At 32.8% G+C, this 21,487-nt stretch overlaps 1 protein-coding gene across 2 annotated transcripts in view; it reads left to right on the top strand.

Moving 5' to 3' along the window:
• Zbbx (zinc finger B-box domain containing) overlaps positions 1 to 21,487 on the top strand; it is a 131,573-nt gene that overhangs the window by 86,207 nt on the left and 23,879 nt on the right. The window contains exons 15-17 of one of the 2 annotated variants that reach the window (XM_005332523.3): positions 5,913 to 6,220; positions 14,254 to 14,407; positions 19,009 to 19,125. In XM_005332523.3, the coding sequence (XP_005332580.2) occupies positions 5,913 to 6,220; positions 14,254 to 14,407; positions 19,009 to 19,125 (579 nt within the window). The remainder of the gene's footprint in view (positions 1 to 5,912; positions 6,221 to 14,253; positions 14,408 to 19,008; positions 19,126 to 21,487) is intronic. The other variant, XM_040270036.2, reaches the window with a different exon arrangement.

Genomic DNA, 21,487 nt, shown 5'->3' with positions numbered 1-21,487 from the left:
TAGAGCAGAAAAAGCCATCAGGGGGAAACAGCCCAATGAGCATCACCACAGAGGAGCCAATCAGTTGGCAGCTAGAAGTTTGCTGGGGCCACTGTGAGCCAATCATCAGCTGGCAGCTTGAAGTTTGCTGGGGCCCCTTCAGCTGTGGCTCTCAACAGAAGGTCTTATAGAACTCAGTTGTTTATCCATCCAGTCCTGAGCTTTTCTTTGTTGGTAGGCTTCTGGTGGCATCTTCTATTTCATTGCTTGAAATTATCTGTTTAACTTATGTATATTATCCTGACTCTGGGCAAATAATAAGACTTTAGAAAATTTGTCACTGCCATCAGTATTTTCTATTTTATTGGAGTACAAATTTTGAAAATAATTTCTAGTTATCTTCTGTATTTCTGTAGTATCTGTTGTGATATTTCCTTTTTCAACACAGATATCAGTAATTAGAGTTTTCTTTCTCCTATTTGTTAGCATCTCTAAAGATCTGTCAATTTTATTTATTTTTTCAAAGAATCATCTTTTTGTTTTGTAAATTTTTCAATTGTTTCTTTTCTTTCAATTTCATTGATTTTAGCTCTTATTTTAACTATTTCCTGTCTACCACAGCTTTTGGTGTTGATTTGTTCTTCTTTTTCTAGGATTTTTGAGATGTAGTGTTAAGTCATTTATTTCTTGACTTTTTCTTCTTTCTTCATAAACTTCATGCAATGAACTTTCCTCTTAGTTCTGCCTTCATAGTATCCCAGACATTTTGATATGTTGTATAAATATTCTCTTACCTCTAAGAATTTTTTTAATCTTCTCTTTGATGTCTTTTGGAACCCATTATTCATTCAATAGCATATTAGTTAGTCTCCAGTTATTAGAATAGCTTCTATTTTTTAATTTTATCATTGATTTCTAATTTTATTCCATTATGATCTGATAGAATGCAGGATAGTATTTCTACTTTTTTTGTATATGATAAGCATTGCTTTGTGACATAACATATGGTCTGTTTTAGAGAAGGATCCATGTATTGCTGAGAAGAAAGTGTATTTACTTGTTGATCAATGAACTATTCTCTATATGTCTGTTAAGTCTAAGTTATTGATTGTATTTTTTAGTTCTATAGTTTCTTTGTTTAGCTTTTTTTTTATAAGATATATCCAGTGGTGTAAGAGGTGTTCTGAAGTCACCCAGAATTATTGTGTTGTGGTCTATTTGACTCTTGAACTTGAGAAGTTTATTTGATTTATGTAGATGCTCCATTGTTTGGGGCATATATATTTATAATTGTTATGTCTTGTTGATGTATGGTTCCCTTAAACAGTATGAAATATCGCTCTTTATCCCTTTTGAATAACTTTGGCTTGATCTTTACTTTATTTGATATAAGGATGGAAAAACCCCTGCTTTTTGCTGTAGACCATGTCAGTGGTATGTTTTACCCAATCTTTCACCTTTCAACCACAGACTTGTGGATGTCTTTTCCTATGAGATAAGTTACTTCAGCATGTTGTTGAGTATTTTTTAATCCAGTCTTCCAGTCTGTGCCTTTTATTGGTGAGTTTAGGCCATTAATGTTCAGGGTTATTATTGAGACATTTCCTGGTCATATTTTGTTTATTTTTGGTATTTAACTTGACTTGGTCTCTCGCTGGTTTTCCCCTATATGTAATCTGATTTCTCTCTTGGCTTTTAAAATTCTCTCCTTATTCTGTATGCTAGACATTTTTATTATTATGTGTCTTAGTGTGGATCTGTTGTGATTTTGTGCATTTGGTGTCCTATAAGCCTCTTGTATTTGATTTTCCAATTCATTCTTTATGTTTGGAAAATTTTCAGATATTATTTCATTGAAGAGAGTGTTCATTTCTTTGGTTTGGAACTCCATGCCTTCCTCTATCCCAATAATTCTTAAATTTGGTCTTTTTATGTTATCCTATAATTCTTGAATGTTCTGCTCAGGATTTCTTACTATTTTCACTGTATGGTCTGTTGAGAGCCACAGCCCAGTCAGAATGATGCCTGGCACTTGCCAGAGGGAATGGTTGAAAGGTGACACCAGCGAACCATTGAAATGATGATTTGAGTTAAGCTACATATAATTGCTGTAATGCTGGATTGAGTGTATTGTATATTTGACCTTCACTGTCCAGCAGCTCTTGCTGCCTCGGGGCACCCACTACTTTGGAGTTCCCGTGAGTTCTCACGGGGGTTCGGAGAGATTGGATGGAGCCCGGTGGAGGGAGTGTGTTCCCATGTGGTGTGTGCAGTGCCGGTGAGAGTTGGGGAATAAAGAGTTGCTGTTTGAATCTACAAGGCTTTGTGGCGGCTCGTTTATTTGTGCCCAGCCAGACTGCGGCAGTGGTCAACATTATTTTCAAGATTATATATTTTGTCTTCATTGTCTGAAGTTCTGTTTTTCAAGTGATCTCATCTGTTGGTGGTGCTTTCTGTTGAGTTTTTAACTTGGTTTATTGTTTCATTTCAAGAATGTGTGTGTGTGTGTGTGTGTGTGTGTGTGTGTGTGTTTTCAGGACCTCTATCTCCTTACTGAAGAAATCTTTTGCTTCCTGTATTTGTTTATGTAGCTCATTGTCAAAATGGTCTTTCGCTGCTATATTTGCTCTCTCATATCATCCTTTAATTCACAGAACATTTTAATTATGTGTATCCTTGAACTCCTTCTCTGTACTTTCTTTTGTTATGCTGGCCATGAATTCTAATAATGTAGTATCTTTGTTTATATGAGGCACTTTCTTCCCTTGTTTTTTTCATGTTGTTCATGTGTTTTCCCTTCTAGCACTGCAGATCCAAGGCATTACAGTTTTTACTCTCTAGGCTTACAATGTTCTTGCAAGATTCCAATATATCTCCATTAAGGGGCAGAACAATATTAACAGATCACCAAATTAAACTAGGAGTTTTGTTGAGATGACATGAAATATACAGATCAAATTGGGAAGAATTGACATCTTTAAATATTGAATCTTCTTATCCAGAAACATGACATATTTGCCTAATTAGTTATTTGATATCTTTCATCAGAACCTTATAATTTTTTTCATATAGACCTTATATATATTTTATTAGATTTATACCTAGGTATTTTATTTTGGGGGGTGGTTGCTAATATAAATGGTCTTGAGTTTTCAGTTTTAAATCCAGTTATTCATTACTAGTTTATAGGAAAGAGATAGACTTTTATACTTTAATCTCATATTCTGTAGCATTGCTATAATTGGTTATAAATTCAAGCCTGATTTTGGGTGATGTGTTCAGAATTTTCTACATGGACAAATCAAGTCATCAGGGAATAAAGACAGATATCCTTATCATTTAGTACCTTCATTTCATTGGATTAACTAGGACTTCTAGTACAATGTTGAAAAGGAATGGAAGGAAGGGATTTTATTTTCTTATTCCTGATCTTAGCAGAAAAGCTCTTATTTCTTACTATTAAGCATAAGGTTAGTGGTTAAGACATTTGGAGATGTTCTTTATCAAATTAAGGAAGTTTTCTTCTCTTTTCAGATGGCTGAGAGTTTTTATCATGAATAGGTGTTAGATTTTGTCAAATGCTTTTAACAGAATGCTTCACTATGATCATATGATTTTTCTTCTTCAACCCAAGTGATTCATAAGAATAATTGGTTGTTGAGTATTGAATTAAGACACATAATATTTATAATACAATAGGGCTTTTTTTTAGGGGAGGGGATACCAAGAATTGAACTCAGGGCACTTGATCGCTGAGCCACATCCCAGTCCTATTTTTTTTATACTTTATTTAGAGACAGGGTCTCACTGAGTTGCTTAGCCCCTCACTTTTGCTGAGGCTGGCTTAGAACTCATGATCCTGCTGCCTCAGATTCCAGAGCTGCTGGAATTGTAGGCATGCACCACTGCACCAGGCTTTCCATGAATAGACTAAGTTAAATATTTAAAAGACTTCTTACATTGCATTTTAAACATTATTAAAAGACTATTTTTTTAATTTTTCAATGACAATGACTGTAGTAGAATATTACAACCTTAAAATATTATTGAAGGTAGTTCTACAAAATTCAACATAAGAAATGGCTTATTTTTCTAATGAGAAAATCAGATAATTTCTATAAAAATCAGATAATTTTAACAGAGAAGTATAGTACTACCGTAGAAGCCTTAAGAATGTTTTTATAAAAGTATTTTTCTGATGTACAGATTATTTATTTCTCATAATATTTAAGAACTGCGGTAGTCAGAAGTTAAACTTCTACATACCATGTGTAATTACCATGAATGTAAACATTTGAGCATAACAAGGAAATCTTTTGGGATGTAAAGCAGAATACACATTATTGGAGAGATAAGTCTAGTCAAAGCCTCTACTATTTTAGGTAGTCTATTTATAGAGATACTTGTTTTGTAAAGAGAGTAAAGGATAATCAGATAAAGCTCTATTCAATACCAAAATAGCATATGTACTTTTATTTATAATAAAAACAAAGGAATGCAAAAATCATTAAAGAATTGTCTTTCTTCAGAAAGTCTTAACCAGTATTCCACCACTCTGGCTGTGCTTTATAATCACTAGAAGAATTTGGTAGGGGAAGGGGGTAAAAAAGGCCAGCGCTTGAGTTTCACCTCCAGTGTCTGATTTAATTGGTTTGGGGTCAGGCCCATACACAGTCAATTTTAAAGAGCACCTTCACATGATTCCATTGTGCAGTAGATTGAAAACCAATTATCTACACCAAGTGATTTATTTAAAGCAGACTTAATGAGGTGGGTGACTAATATGATCTCGCTCATTTTGTAGCTTTCTAGAGGCAGGTGTCCCAACTACACATTTTCTGTGCCTCCAGCTGCTGCTGTTCTTTCACTGGGTAGATTTCCCTTTGCCCTCTCCTTATCACTAAGCATGCTAGGGAAAGGAGGTAAATTGTGGACTGTGGGAGGCCGACTAGCACGTGACTTCATCTGTCTCCCCTTCTAATTGGTGTGTCATCATCGTCATAGGTCACTCTGTGATCTGATTGCCTAGGTAACCCAGACAATTGTCTGGATCTTTTAGGGTGTGAGCGACTGTGTCTTCATGCATGGGCATGCCTTCCTACAGCCCCATGGGTGGAGCTATGCTCACCTGTTCCTTTATAATATTACCCCTTGCCCTGTTTGGGATAGAATGTTCCATGGAAACACACTATGTGTGTCCGCTTCTCTTACTGTGCCCTTGGGTGGTCAGTCAACTTGCTGACAGCAGACATCATGAAGCTAGACTCAGCCCCTTGAAACCTGACCCCTTGCCTCATTTGAATAGCTTCTCCTCAATAAAGGGGGTCAGCGTGTGTGCTCTCTGTTTCTCTCTGTGGATCCTTAAGGTCAGAGGAGCAGTCACAGCACCCCCTCAAAAAAAAGGTATTTCTGTCTCTTGTGTGGTTATTTTGCACAGCCCAATTAGCCCACTTTCCCTGGAGTGACCCCTGAGTGTTTTAGTCAAGTGCAACCCATCAAATGGCATCCCTGGGTGGGCAAAAGGTCTGATTGTTTAGGTCGATGGGACAAAGCAACAGTGGACAATGGTTTCATTTGCATTACTTCTTATGAATTGCAGTTGGAAAATCTGAGAAGAGAATGGGGAAATGGGAACTGAACTGCAGACCAAAATAAAACTTTGCATTAATTTCAAGATTTCATTGCAAAATAACATCTTGCCTCCTTCTATTAGTCCCATTATTAATGTTTGCCTGTATAAGTAAATTATGATTGCCATTTATGAACATAAGTATAGTAAAAGTATTTTGATGCTGAACCAATCAGGAAAGAAATTTGGATAAAATAAGGCTTAATTGGTAAAATTTTTATCACAAAATTTCTATCTTATTAACATTTAAATTAATTAATTTATTTGAATCTCTTTACCTTTTGTAAATATGTGTTTTCAACAGCAGGAACTTCATATGTAGATTTTGACAACATTATGGATCCTGATGTTTATTATCTCAACATCGGAAAAATAGGGGAAAACAGCTCTTTTAAAGGAAATTTCAAAGACAAACAGATAGATACAGAAAGTAACCAAAAGTCTGATGATTCCTGTACATCTCTTGAGAGGAAGGATTCCTTGCTAAATATAGATTTAGATAAGCCTTCTGTTGAGGAGAAATTATCTCAATACACCAAAGAATCCTTGGAATCTAGCAATCTTCATGAAAGACCAAACTCTGAAGCTTCTAAAACTACAGAATCACCACTGGTAAATTTTTATTATGTTTATTATATTAACATTAGTATAAGGAATTTTCATAGGAAAATGTCACTTTGACATAACATGTTTTCAAATGTTATTTTCTATTGAAGTTAAAATGTGCTGCCTTTTATTATCATGTGGTAGCTGAAGAGTAACTCATTTGAAGAATAAAACTCAAAAATATATGGTGAATGCCATTTTAACAAATTGTTTTCTGTAACAAATAATACTTTAAGGCCCACCTCCTACACCATAGTAAGAGTGCAATTGCTTTTACAAATGAAATTCATTCTTACAATTTATATAATAAATCCTACAGGTTTTTGTTATATCTTGGTCAAAATGAAATAATGTAGATACATAGATAGAACTAATTTCTGTGGTATAATATAAGGGAAAGAAATTAATTCTTTCAGAATTAGGACTAATAAGGAAATGGTGGTGGATTTTTTTTTTGGTCTGTTTCTTTTCAGAGGAGATAAACATAATGTAGCTCACTATTGTATTGTTGCCAGATTTTAAGATTAAAATTTATTCCTTAATGATATATAGTAGAGGTTTTCAGTAATTGTGATTATTAATAGTAAATTCTTTGGAAGTTGAGTTGTCAAACATTTTCATAATCTTTTAATAATTATTTAAGATGTATCTCCAGAAACCTAAACTGAAATAATAACCCTAAGTACAGAAGAATGACTGTTTGGGTTGCTGTTACTTTTCTTGGGGGATTGGCTTTCTCTGCCCACTTTGTAACTTATGTTGTATCTTTGTAAAATGAGAAATTGAGTCTTCTGAAAAAACTTAGATCCCATTGAAATAAAATTCCTCAAGTGTATGATTTTGTCAAATGGACCCAACTACTTATGTATAACTATAATGCTCTAACAAAAAAAAATGCTTAGATTCCTAAAAGAATGCATTAGAAGAAATAATCACATGTAAAACAAGATGAAAGGAAACTGATTTATATAGGATTTTGGGGTAGTTCAATCAATACAACTTCTATCATGAAAAATGAAAATCTCAGGCATTCATTTAGTGTAGGTCTTTTTAAAATATATTTTTAAAATTTTATTTGTTCTTTTTAGATATACATAACAGTAGATTGTATTCTCCCATTTTATACATACATGGAGTATAACTTATTCTAATTAGGATCCCATTCTTTTTTTTTTTTTTTACATTTGAATCAGATGGGGTATAATTTCTCTTTTTTCTGAGTGTACAGGTTGCAGAATCACATAGTGTAGGTCTTTATATACCTATTCAATATATTTGAATAAGCATTTCTTATTTGAAATCTCCAAGTTAAGAGATTAATATCATTGTCAAACCATTTCTATTAATAATAGCCTTATGTATCTGATAGAAGTAAATCCCAATCTCTTCTAGAAAGACCTTCCTATAGTTTATCCAACATTAGAATTCCCCAAACAAAGTTCCACCTTAGAAGAGCTTATGTTCCCAATTTCCAAGTGAAAACAAATGATCACAGCATGAATTTCAGCAAAACCAATTTCCCAATTACCACAGGGTATTATGAAGGTGACTTGGTAAAACCTGCTCGTACGGGACTGGGTTATAGGAAAAGCATCCTAGCATACAGAGCCTAATCTTTAGTTCTGAGTAGTAAGTCTGCCTAACCTTACCAAGTTGTTGTTACAATGTTCTGGAAATTGGGTCCTTGGAATACCAATTTCAAATTAGTGATACTTAGACAACTGCTTTAGCTCTGAATAATAATCTCCATCGTCTCTGACCAAGAAGTCTTGTATCGTTTGCCAGAAGATAGGGTAAAGATTTGCAAAGAGGATAAATTTCAGACCTTTCACGGTTCTTGAAGACAAATAGAAAGAATAAGTTGACAGAAATAAGTCTAAGCATATAAGCAATTAGAATAGCTGTGAACAGATTAAAGTGTGAAAAGATTAAATTGTATAATCTGTAGTTAGATACAGATTCTAAGTTTGGATATAAAAACAATCTAGATGGTTTTTTAAACTATAAACTTATTTAAAATTAAACATGAGGAAAAGTTTGAAAGTAAAGACAATTACTAACTTAAAAAAATAATGAGGACTTTAAGATAATAAAGCATTACCAGGCAAAGGGGATTACAATGTATATAAAATGAATTATTTATCAGGAAAATTAAATGAAATCTGAACTTGTAAGTATCTATTAATATAACCTCAGATATATTATAGCAAAAATGGACAAAATTACATGATATTACTGACAGACCCATCAAACCAAAAGGATTTTTTAACTTGTGAAAATAGAGAATATTTGAACAATGTAAATCAGCTTACAGGACAAAGTATTAACCCTGTAATAATTAGAAAATGTGTATTCTTTGCAGAAACACATGGGATATTTACAAAATACAGTTTTATAACTCATTGCCAAAACAAAGATACAAAGAAAGTCTCAACAAATCCTAAAGAAATTATATCAGACACTGTGTTTTCCAACCACAGTAAAATAAATTATAAATTGATAACAAAATGGTAAGAAAATTAAACACAATTCAAATAAGTTTGGATTAAGAAATAAATAATAAAATAAATTTTAAATATTTGACATTAAATGTGACCCCAAACTATACGCAATTAGCAGAAACCATACTTCAATTTTTGCATTTGTCCTTTTTCTGGATATTTGATATGATATTTGCTCACAATACTGGGTAGTGACCTTGAGCTGTAGCTCAAAGTTAGTTACTTTACATTGTGATGTGTTGCTAAGCTATGATGTTTGTCAGGTTACATGTATTAAATGCATTTTCAACTTTACAATATTTTCATTTTAATGGTGGGTTTCTTGGGATGTAACTATTATAGTTTATGAAGTACATGTAACCATAAATGCAAGAAAATATAGAGTGAAAATCAATGAGTTATGAACCTGACTCATAAATAATAAAACAATGATAATTAACCAAACTCAAAGATATAGAAAAAAATAATGATGTTAAGTACAGAAATTACTAAGACAAAAAGTGATAAATAGATCAATGCAATTAGAAGCTGATTTTTAAAAGGCTAAAGCCTACCATATTAAGACTACGTATTAAGTTTGGACATGTTGACCAAAAAAAAATAAAATAAAATAAAGAAATTACAAATAAACAGTATATGTTAAGTCAGAACAGTGAATGATATAATGTTCAAATTGTTAGTTACTTATAGCATTAAAACAGTACTTTCAAAAATTTTGAAAAAAAACTAGATATTTTATAAATATGACTTAAGTGCTCAAGTTTGGAGCTCAATATTCAGAGGACTGGAGTGGGGAAGTAGGACATTTGAAGTGGTTAGGTAATCAAACAACGTGAAATTTCTCACTAGATGACTTTCTAGCCTCCACAATTTTAAGAAATAAAATTATTTTCTTTAAATCTTGCATGTTTTATGATATTCTATTGTTGTAACATAAAATGGACTAGATACCATAAAAGCATTTCAACTGGCAGACATGCATCTGTTGTCTTCTTAGCTCCTTTCCTTTCATAAAAAAAAAACAATTAAAAAAAAAAGGAAGACACAGTCAAGTTTTAGAGGTAAATTTTAATAAGCCATTAAAGAATTGACAATTTAAATTATTCAACCTCTTATAAAGAATAGACAAGAAGAGAAAATTCCCCAATTATTTTCTGAGACTAGTATAACATTAATAGAGAAACTGGGAAAAGACTATTTTCCAAAATACAAATTTAGATGTCATAAAATAATAGCAAACCAAATTCAGTAACTTATGTGAAAAAGGAACCCAATTAGCTTTTTCTCAAAAATTCAGTAGCTCAATGGATGTGATAAAACTTTTGATAAATGAAAAAAATTCAAATCATTAGTAAAGTATATCTCCCATAATGCTAATAAAAGACATTTTACAAAATACCACAGGTAATATAATCATTGGTAGTCTATATAAAATGCAAACCAATGTACCAGTTAAAATGAAAGAAAGGGAACTTCTATCATACACATGGATACAGATCAAAAATATAATGTAAACATTTAACTGTGAAAAAATACATAGAATGTAAGTGTGACATTTTTTTTTTCTTTCTGTACTTGGGTTGAACCCAGGGACACTAACACTAAGCTACATCCTCAACCCTTTTTAAAATTTTCTATGTTTAGACTGGGTCTCAATAAATTGCTGACCTGGCCTTGATGTAGCGATCCTCTTGCCTCAGCCTCCTGAGTAGCTAGGATTGTAGGAGTGCCAGAGAACCTAGCTCAGTTTTTGCAAACATTTAAGATAATTGTAACCTTTATGAACACACTCAGAAATGATAGTAATCAGAAACATGCCTTGGAATAGGATATGTTAATGTCAACATAAATATCTACAAATCTAAAAGGTTTTTGTGGTACAAATATCTGGAGCATATTAATTTGACAAAATTATGTGTCATATTTACATTTTAAAAGTACTTCACAATTAAAACAAAAATTTTACAATGTTGCTAACTGCCGTTTGATTTCTGAAATTACTAATATAAAAATGTGCTTTTTGTTAAGGTGGTGAGTGATTACATAATTGAGTACAGTGATTTACACAGAGTAAGTGTTCAGGAAGTCATTATTGAAATTTATGAAAACATCCTCAACAGATTTATTTGAGAGCCTAAAGAGAATTTTTTAATATTATCCATCTGGTTGTTAAAATGATTCAGTGTAGCCTAACTATCTTGATTTTGCTTAGTACAACATGTTTGTTCCTTAGCTATTTTTCAGGAAGACAGTGGTTACCCACAATTTTAGGTGAGGACAGTCCCAAGTCCATGTCATTAATAGTCAGGTGATGTTTTGGAGAGGATTACATATTTCTTTGCCTTCATATTTCCAAGGGGAGAGAATAAGCTTCACCTGCAGGAGACTGCAGTTTTCCAATGAACCATTCCAGTGAGTTTCTCCAGTCTTGTAGTCAGTTCTCTCCATGGAAAAACGAATAACTTTACTGTTTATGGATACTAGAGTTTGATATCATCAGGACAGGGATATTGCCTTAAAATAATTTAACTCATTATTCTGCTAAGGGATTTCCTTCTCTCTGTTACATGTATATCAGTCTCCTTTTGTGTAGGTATTTGCATCTGTTTTGACCTCTTCTTTACCAGTAGGTTCTCAATGGTGTCTCATCCTTCCCTGCTTCTGTTATCCAAGTCTTCCTGGATAAATTCACTGTAAAAAGCTTTCCCAGTCATTCCTGTCTATTCAATAGAACAGGAATAAGGAAACATGCATACCTATTAGGCCCTGCCCATTTTCCAATCCAGTTTCCAAGGGAAGTGGGTTATTAATCCAGTAGGTAGTTAATCCAGTAACTTGTATCTCATCTTAACTTCCTGCAATTAATCATGGTCTGTCAAGAAAGGCTACAACTTATATTGCATCCCCAATTCCCAGCAGTGTTCTTTTACTTCTTTTATATGAGCATACCATCCTACTTGATTGATTTAGTTAGTTTTTTTTATTACTGTGATCAAAAAGACCTGAGAAGATCAATGTAGAGGAGGAAAAGTTTATTTGGGACTCATGGTTTCAGAGGTCTCAGTCCATGGTCAGCCAATCCATTGCTCTGGGCCCAAGATGAGGCAGAACATCATGGTGGGAGGGCATGTTGGAGGACAGCAGCTCAGGACCTGGCAACTAGAAAGCAGAGAGAGAAAGAACTCCACTCACCAGTGATAAAATATATAACCTGAAAGCCACTTCCCTGTAAGCTTCCCCCTCCATCCACACCCTACCTGCTTACAGTTACCATCCAGTTAATTCCTATCAGTGGATTAATCCACCAATTAGGTCACAACTCTAACAATCTAATCATTTCATCTCTGAGTGTTCTTGTATTGTCTCACACATGAGCTTTTGGGGGATATCTCATATCTAAACCACAACATCAGTTTATAAGGTTTATCACTAAGTTTAGATATTTAGTAAAAGGTATATATTGTTTGTGTACATTCTAGTTTTATTCCATTTAACATTTTAAATTGCTCAGAATATAATATATTCTGACAAAACCTAGATCACTTAACAATCTAGAAAAGCATTTAAACATCTGGAATACATAAAGTTCTTACCAGCTTGAACCTGCTGAAATTATCAAGCACAGTGACTGTGGTAAAATGGCTTATGTGGTGCTTGTTTATTTCAATTAGGTCAGTCTGAACGTAGTTCTGGACTGTAGCAAAGTAGTTGTATGTAAAGCCTGGCTTTTTCTGATAGGGGATATTGGATTGAAAGACTTATACTTTGTTGGAAGAATCTGTCAAAGAATTGTAAAGGAGTCTTCAACAGATTTAAGGGTCTGCAACTTGATAATTGCTCTTCTATAAATAAAATAAATATTTTAATGCACTCCAACATAATTTTAAGTGAGGAATTAAAAAAATGTAAATAGTTTCATAGAAATTGTCTTCCACTTAAATAGGATTCAGTCTGAATGGCCCAGATTCTGTCTGAGCATCTTCCAGGAGATGGCTGATTTCTACAATGAGTTAAAGTGTTGGGTGACAGCAACAGAGAGCTCAAAGCTGTAGACATACAAAACAGAAAGCGAACAAGAGGGGAGCTGTAAAGTAAGGAGAACTTTCTAAAGTTGACATCAGAAAAATTGGTACTTTATAGTTTGCAGACCCAATTCTTGCCCTTGAATATATTTCCTTTCTTTTCAACCCTAATGATGAGACCTGGAGTGTTTTTTTAAAATCTCCTTTTATCCTAGGAGAGGCCATTCCCTAGGCAGAAATTACATAGGTATCTATTGTGTCCAGAAGAAAATTCATGTTCTTGCTTAGCATTTCCTGACACCCAAATTGAGTTGTAAGGATCTTAATTTCCCTCTTCAATTTTCATGAGGTAGAATTTTCCTGAGGAATGAAGGACTAACTGGTAGCTTTGGGAAAAACATGAACCGGTCAGAGGTCCTTGGTTCTGGATTCATGGCTATTAATAGTTAGCTTTGTGAGTTTGGACAAAACAAAACATAACCTTGTATAACTTTCCCTATATGTAAAGCAAGACGTTTTAAATCTTCCAGATTTTCAATTGCATAGATCTGAAGGAATTCTGTTCTGATCAATATCTGAGAGTCACAAAGATGTTCTGAAAAGAATGGATTTAGATTTGTCTTTGAATGTTATGTTTTATTGGTCACTACCTTCCTTTTATATTTTCTCATTTATATGATTTGTAAATTTGGAAAGAGTTATAGCGTTTGCTTTGTATTCTTTAATCCCTTGAAATAGGCTATATATGGGCATTAACTAGATTCATCAGGGAATTTTTAAATATGGAAAGTCACTGTGATTATCTTAAGCCATCTATAGCTCTCACTTCTGATTTGCTAATATGCTTCCTACTATATTCATGTGTTGAATTCCATCACAGTTGTATCCTATCCAAGAATAAGAACATATACAAAAACAGAATAATATGGTGATGGAATAAGCCTTGGTTTCATATTAGCAAGGCCCATGTTTAAAGCCTAATTCTGCTAGTTTATAGCTACATAAACTTTGTTAATTACTTCTCATTTTCTTGCTTATATATTTGCCTCAAGATGAGTGTTTTGTTAACTTGGATTTTATCCCTGACCATTGTCAGATCAGACTTATTTTCCCTGGTATTTTACTTGCATCTTTGAAATTATTGTATGTATAAAAAAATACACTAGGTCAATGGCACCACATATGAAAGGAACTCTGTATTCCAGACAATTTAGGTATGAAGACATGGAGAGAAGAAAGTAAAGAAGGGAGAAAGGAAATTTTAATTTTATTTTATGATATTCATTCTCCTTGCATTGATGACAGCATTCAGATAATTATTATGATTGTGGTTTATACACTCTTCAGAACTTATTATCTATTAGTATTGTGTTATTTATGTCTCCACTGTTAGAATTTAATGAGAGCATAATTTATGCCACATAGTACATGGTAAGATGTTTGATGAATGAATGCAGTTCTTTGTTATAATAAAGAAGAAAATAAACTTAATTTTGTTGAATATTTTGTTTCCTAGTTGTTACAAGAAATAGCTCTCAGAAGTAAACCTATAACTGAACCATATCAAGGACTTGAGAGATTCTTTACTTTTGATAAAAATGAAAAACTCAACTTAATTCCTTCTTATAGCTTAGAATGCAACCATTCCAGTACTAGGATTACACTTGCAGGTAAATTTGGACATGAAATCAGATGACGTATGGACCAACCTAACAAATCTCTAACACACTTTTTAAAAACAGTCTCTTGTCATTGATGGAAATACTGGACAATTCTATGCAATGAATAAAATAAATTCCTTTTTGTCTCCCTAAAATAATTAGTTCAGTGTGAGTTACTGTATGTTTACACCTAATACTGCTATCAAAATTTGAAAAAAAAAAAAAACCACATGACTATCATGAAATTGGGGAAATATTCTTTTCAGAGTTTAGAGTGTGGCCTTCACTATATTATGAAATAATGTAAATCCTCTGAATTACTTCATCAGCTAAGTATTATAGGAAGATCCTTAAATTTAATCTTAAAAACAAGTCTTAAAATCTTAGGATCTGTGAAATTACTGAGACATAGCTATAATTTCCTTTTTTCTTTAATCTTCTATATCTCGGTAAAATACACATCACTTAAAATTTAGCATCTTAATCATCTTTTAGCTACAGATCATTGGTTCTAAATGCATCCATAATGTTTTACAACCTTCATCACCATCCATCTCCAGAACCCTTTTCTTCTTGTAAAGCTGAAACTCTACACTCATTAAACAATAACTCCCCATCTTCTCCTTCCCTCAATCCTTGACAATCATTCTTCTACTGTTTTTATTGTTTTGATTATTCTACATCCCTCATTCACATAAGTGGAATCATGCAGTATTTTTTGTGTGTGTGCGTGTGTGATTGGCTTATTTCACCTCGCATAACATCCTCTAGTTTCATGCATGTTGTTGCATGTATCTGAGTTTTCTTTCTTTAAATAAAATAAAATATACAAAAGTGAGGATAGAAGGTCTGAATTAAGCTCTCTAATTCCAGCTTTTTAATTCATTCCTCCAAGCCTCCAAGACTCTATGGGACATAGTTTGAAAGTCACTATTAAGGTAGAGAAAAAGGCTTTTAAAAATTCTGTTTTATGGCTGGATAATATCCCATTGTATAGTTTACCACTTTTTTCTACTCATTCATCCATCAATGTACTTTGTGCTGTTCCTGCCTTCCACTGTGGTAAGTAATGCTGCTGTGAACATGTATGTGTACAAGTATCTCCTTAAGATACTGCTGTCATTTCTTTGGGGGATAAACCCAAAAGTAGAATGGCTGGATCATATGGTAATTTGATTTTTAGATTTTTGAGGAATTACTATACTATTTGCCACAGTGGCTATACTATTTTAATTATGTAGAAAATAAGCTTAATGTTGTTGATTTTATTGATTCTTAGTTATTTACATTTCCATCAACAGCATTCAAGAGTTCTAATTGTTCCATATCCTTGACAACTAGTATTATTTTTGGTTTTATGGATGATAGTAATCTTCCTGAGTCTTAGATGGTGTGTCTTTGTAGTTACTTATAGTTTAGATTTAAATTTCCCAAATGATTCATGATACTAAGCATCTTTCCACATGCATATTAGTCATTTGGATGGCATCTATGAGGTGATATCTATTCAAGTCCCTTGCTCATATTTTTGGTCAGGTTGGGTGGTGTTTCTTTCTTTTTTTTTTTTTTGAGTAATTCTTTTTTGAATTCTGGATAGTAATATTATTTGCAAGTTATTTTCTCTATCATTCTGACTTGATTTTTTTGAGGAGGTGGGGATTACTGGGGATTGAATCCAGGGTGTTAATCCACTGAGCTACATCCCCAGCCTTTTTAGTTTTTAATTTGTGACATGTTCTCACCAAGTTCCTTAGGGCCTTGCTAAGTTGCTGAGGGTAGCTTCAAACTTGTACACTCCTGCCTCAGTCTCTTGAGTTCCTAGGACTATGGATATGCTTCATCATGCCCAGCTGGTAGTGTATTTTTTGGTGAAGATTTTTTTTTTCTTAATGTTCTTTTTGTCTATATTTTTCTTTTGTTTCATGTGTCTTTTTATACCAAGTCCATGAAATCATTTCCAGATCCAATATTTTGAAACTTTGGTCCTTGTTTTCTCCTAAGAGTTCTATAGTTTTATTTCTTAGATTTATATCTTCATCCATTTTTAGTTAATTTTCGTAGTTGATATTAGATAAAAGTCCACATTCACTCATTTGTACATGTATTTAAGGTTTTTTAGCACCCTTTGTTGAATAGACTGCTTTTTTCTCCATTTAATGATCTAAGCATTGGTGTCAAAAATTATTTGATTAAAAGAATAGATTTTAAGTGTTTTTACCAGACATAAAAGTACAAGTTGTGTTAGGGTTGTTAGCTGCTTACTGATGAAGTGCTTGCCTGGCATGTTTGAGACCCTGGGTTCAATTCCCAGTTTAGGAAAAAAAAGTATGTATTGTGAAGTAAGGCATATGTTAATTAGCTTAATTTTATCTATTTCATAATTTATTCAACTTCAAAGAATCATATTTTGTACCCTGAATGTATTCAATTTTTGTCAACTAACAACAATCATTTTGCCATGAGGGTTTATTTCTGGATTCTATATTCTTTTCCATTCGTCAGTACAACACTGTTTTGATTACTGTGTCATTATAGTACATTATAAGATCAGGAGGTATCTTTCAGCTTTGTTCTTGTGTTTCAAGATTGTTTTGACTATTCAGGGTCATTTGTGATTCTATATGAATTGTAGGATAGGTTTTTCTACTTCTGCAAAAAATATCATTGAGCTTTTGATAGGGATAATATTTAGTCTATAAATATCTTTTGGTACTTTTGACATCTTAGCACTACTAGGTCATGTCCATGACTATGTATTTATGTTTTATTTTATTTCCTTCATCAATGTTTTCATTTTTCATTGTGTAAAGGTTTTATCTCCTTGGTAGACTCCTGGATATTTTATTACTTGTTATGGTAGTAGAAACAAAATTATTTTCTTAATTTCTATTTTAGGGTGTTCATTGCTAGTATAAAGAAATGTAGTTGACTTTTGCCTGTTGACTTTTTAGCCTATTTTGCTGAGTTCCTTTATTATCTCTATTTAAATTTGTGTGTGTGTGTGTGTGTGTGTGTGTGTGTGTGTGTGTGTGGAAATTCTAGGGTTTTCTAACAAATAAGATCATATTTTTGAACAGAGAAGATTTTATGTCTTAGTTTCTGATGTGGGTGCCCCCCCCCCCGCCTTTTTCTTTTTCTTGCCTAATTTCACTGGATATATTTTACTATATTGAATAGAAGTGATGAAAGCAGCTGTCCTTTTCTTGTTCCAGAGCTTGAAAAAAAAAGCTTTCAGTATTTCACTATTACACATCATGCTTTCTTTGGGTTTTCATATGGAATGGATTATGCTGTTTTGCTGAGAGCTTTTATTGAAAGATGGTGTTGAATTTTGTGAAGTATGTTTTACACATCAATTATTCAGTTAAGGTTTGGTGTATTACACTGATCAATGTGATCGATGTTCATATGTTAAACATTCCTTATATTCTAGGAACAAATCCCGGTCGTGTAGTATATTCCTTTTAGTGTGCTGCTGAGTTTTGTTTGCTAGTATTTTGTGGACAATTTCTTTCATCACTGCTTGTAAGAGATATTGGTCAAAATCTTTCTTTTTTTGTAGTATCTTTGTGTGGCTTTGGTATCAGGGTAATGCTGGCATTATAGAATGAGTTAAGAAGTATTTCCCATATGTCAAGAGCTTTGTAATGTTGTGAACAACCAATAAAAAAAAAAAAAAAAGAAGTATTCCCTCCTAAGATCTTTGAAAAAATTTAAGAAGGATTGTTATTTGTTCTTCTTTAAATGTTTGTCTGACCTCACCATAAAGCCAATAGGTCTGGGATTTTTTTGTGTGTGAGAAACTTTTTTTTTTTAATTACTGACTCAATATGCATGTATATATTCAAATTTCTCATTTCTTTCTTTCTTTTTTTTTTTGGTACTAGGGATTGAACTCAGGGCCTCACACATGAGTGCTCTGTCACTAAGCTACACACTCAGCCATTTTTTATTTTTTTCCAGCCATTTTTTAAAAATATATTTATTTGGTTGAAAATGAACACACAGTACACAGTATCTTTATTTATTTTTATGTGGTGCTAAGCATGGAATCCAGTATCTCACACATGCAAGGCAAGCACTTTACCACTGAGCTATAGCTTCAGCCCACACACCCAGCCTTTTTAATTTTTTTTGAGATATGGTCTTGCTAAATTGCCCAGGCTTTTCTCAAGTTGTGCAATTCTCCTGCCTCAGCTTCCTGAGTTTCTGGAATTACAGATGTCTATCATCAGGCCTTACTTCTTGATTTTGTAATTTTGTTTATAAAGCTGGGTCTTGGTGTTTTTTATATTATTTCGTTTTCTATGTGTTTAAACATGTGTATTCATGTGTAAAGTATTATACCTTATGTTGTATTTTTTATCTTTCAAAAATATTTGTTTCTCTTCAATATGCATGATTATATTTGCAATTTCAGTTTGCTTTTCTTTTTAATCAAGATTTATGAATTTAATGGTTTTTATAAGTCTTTATTTCATAATACATCTTTTTAAATATATATTCCTTAATTCAGATGAATATCATTCAGTAAGATAATATAATAAACTAATTACATTGATTTGCCTAATTCTATACTTTATATTATTTCAACCATTTTTCCATTTCAGGAGACAGAGAATGGATCCCAGAAAGTAGCTTAAGTGTACATGCTGATAATGCAGTTGCCTGTGGTCTTGTGCAGAGTTTCCAGTCTCATTCATCAAGTGTATACAAGCAAAAAAAGGGTAAGGCTGGATACAATGTAGCGATGCCATCTTTGTGGGTCATTTTATTTAGTATTTTTTTCTCAGCAGTTTACTAGGCACCTGAATATTAGATTGTGCAATTACAATTATTTTAACTAAATGTCCTAGAATTTTTCTTCCAAAAAAAAAAAAAAAAACAAACCAGACCAAACCAAACCAAACTAAAACACTGAGTAAGTAAGTATACATATTATTTCTCTCAAAATCATGAATTCTAGAGTCTTAGCTGTTTTCTGCAACAATGTGTTAGATAACACTATTTGCAACTTGCAGCTTAAGATAGTCTATCCTGAGTGATCCTTATAAAATACACACTGAATTTCATTATGCACTCAGGAAGCAGTATATTCATACCAGATTTCTTGTACTCTTGATTGGATTTAGCCATATGTAAAACAAATGTCCTAGATTAAGATTATTCCTTAGAACTGTTTTTGCAAGTTGTTTGGTTCTAATAATTGCTGTATGTGTTATCCATGGGATTTTGATTTCAAAACGATTTCATGGATTTTACATAAGATAATTTTGACATATCGGTTGTAATATTTTCCTAATGTGTGCATCACTAGCATCACTATATCATTTTTTCATTACACCTGCTTAAAGTATGTTTGCTTTACTCTGTACTTGGCATAAAGTTGCAGTAGATAACTCATGAATCAAGGCAATTCAATGCACTGGTGTTGAGTATATGAACACTATGCTAGGCCCTGGGAATTAAGGGATACCTAAGTCCTCCTGCTAGACCTTAGGGAGCTCACAATTGAGGAGGAATCCTTGACACAGTGAGCTAATTGCCTTGGTTTAAAGACTCTCTTAAAACCTGAAATTTAATTACATATGATTTGTTCACGTATATAAGATTTATATGGCTCTCTTGCTGGAAGCCCTATGATTAAATCTCTTGGCTAGCTGAGATTCCTTCAATATGCATTTATGTTGAGAATCTGTCAGTTATAAATGTTTTTTAGAAGAAAAACCATCCAGTTATGATAAAAAAATTTGACTCTATAATTAGGTACCTATTCTCACATTAAATTCCAAAGAAGCTTCAAAAATTCTGGTAACTTCTATCTGAGGCAATCAGAAGGAACTGTTTTAAGTCACTATATATTGATAAAAATAAATTCATAATGGATGCTATGAAAAATTTGTTAACTAAGACAACTTTTTAATAAATAGCCAAATACTTTTAAGTATTTAAAAGTATTTAAGTATCAATTTGGGCAGATCAGTGTGTGTCAATAATTTGCTATGAAAATCCTGGTGATACCCTTGTCTGAGACTCTCAACCTCAAAGTGAGCATAATCAACTGGGAAACAGATGTAATGCTGATTTCTGTATCTCACTCTTAGAGATTCTGGTTCATTTAGGCTGAGGTAAGGCCCTCAAATTTGAATTTATCAACAATTAATTGTAATGCTGATGTAGATACTTCAAAATTTATATTTTGAGAAATAGTTGTATAAATATGTAAATGCATAAGTAATAAATTTATAAAAAGTATGAATAATGTAATTTTTGGAAATTGATAGGTAATTAATGATAGCACATACTGTCAGTAATAATATATATTTGCATTTTATTTAGGAATAGAGATGATGAATAATGACTGTCACTGAAAATATAGATATGCAAGATGTTAGAGAGTATGTGACATTTTACTTAAGTCTTTAAAAAGTAATAACATTTATCAGTGAGGGGAGTTGCAAAATGTCTTTCTGGACAGAGGTAGTAGCCTGAAATAAAATGTTCCGGAAATATTGCAAGTTATAGAAATCTCATATTCTGAACTGATGCCAGCATAGAAAGGGATTCCAATTTTTCTAAGATTTTAAAATTTGTGACTATATATACATTGTAATACTTAAGTGATTAGCAACAAGTACATTGATACTCTCCACCCCCTGCTAAAAGTTATTCCTCTTCCACGCCTTCTTCCTGTCTCTGTATATAGCAAGGGCACCCAAACTTTATCAGGCCTGAAACCTAGGAGTCACCTTGACTGGCTGCAGCTTATTCATAGGCAAATCCTGCTGATTTCAGCTCCAAAAGCCAGCCCAAACCTAAACACTTCCATCTTCACTGCTCAAGATAAGCCCAAGCCAGTTGCCTGTCATCTCTCACTTGTATCCCAGTTTCATTTTTACCCCTCCCCAAACCATGTTACTATGATTACTTCTCATCAAATTCTACTATTTGTAGTCAGTGAGTAAATTGTTTATCCTTACAGTCATAAAATTATTTATATTTATAGTTTGTAGGAAGTGAAACATACTTTCAATAAATTTAAAACTTAAGTAGCATTGCATGATTTTCCTGCCTAAAAGTATTCCAAAA

Source organism: Ictidomys tridecemlineatus, chromosome 3, assembly GCF_052094955.1.
Source record: "Ictidomys tridecemlineatus isolate mIctTri1 chromosome 3, mIctTri1.hap1, whole genome shotgun sequence".
Taxonomy (NCBI): Eukaryota; Metazoa; Chordata; class Mammalia; order Rodentia; family Sciuridae; genus Ictidomys; species Ictidomys tridecemlineatus.
The sequence above is the reverse complement of the archived record's forward strand: the minus strand, read 5'-3'. Positions and strand labels throughout refer to the sequence as shown.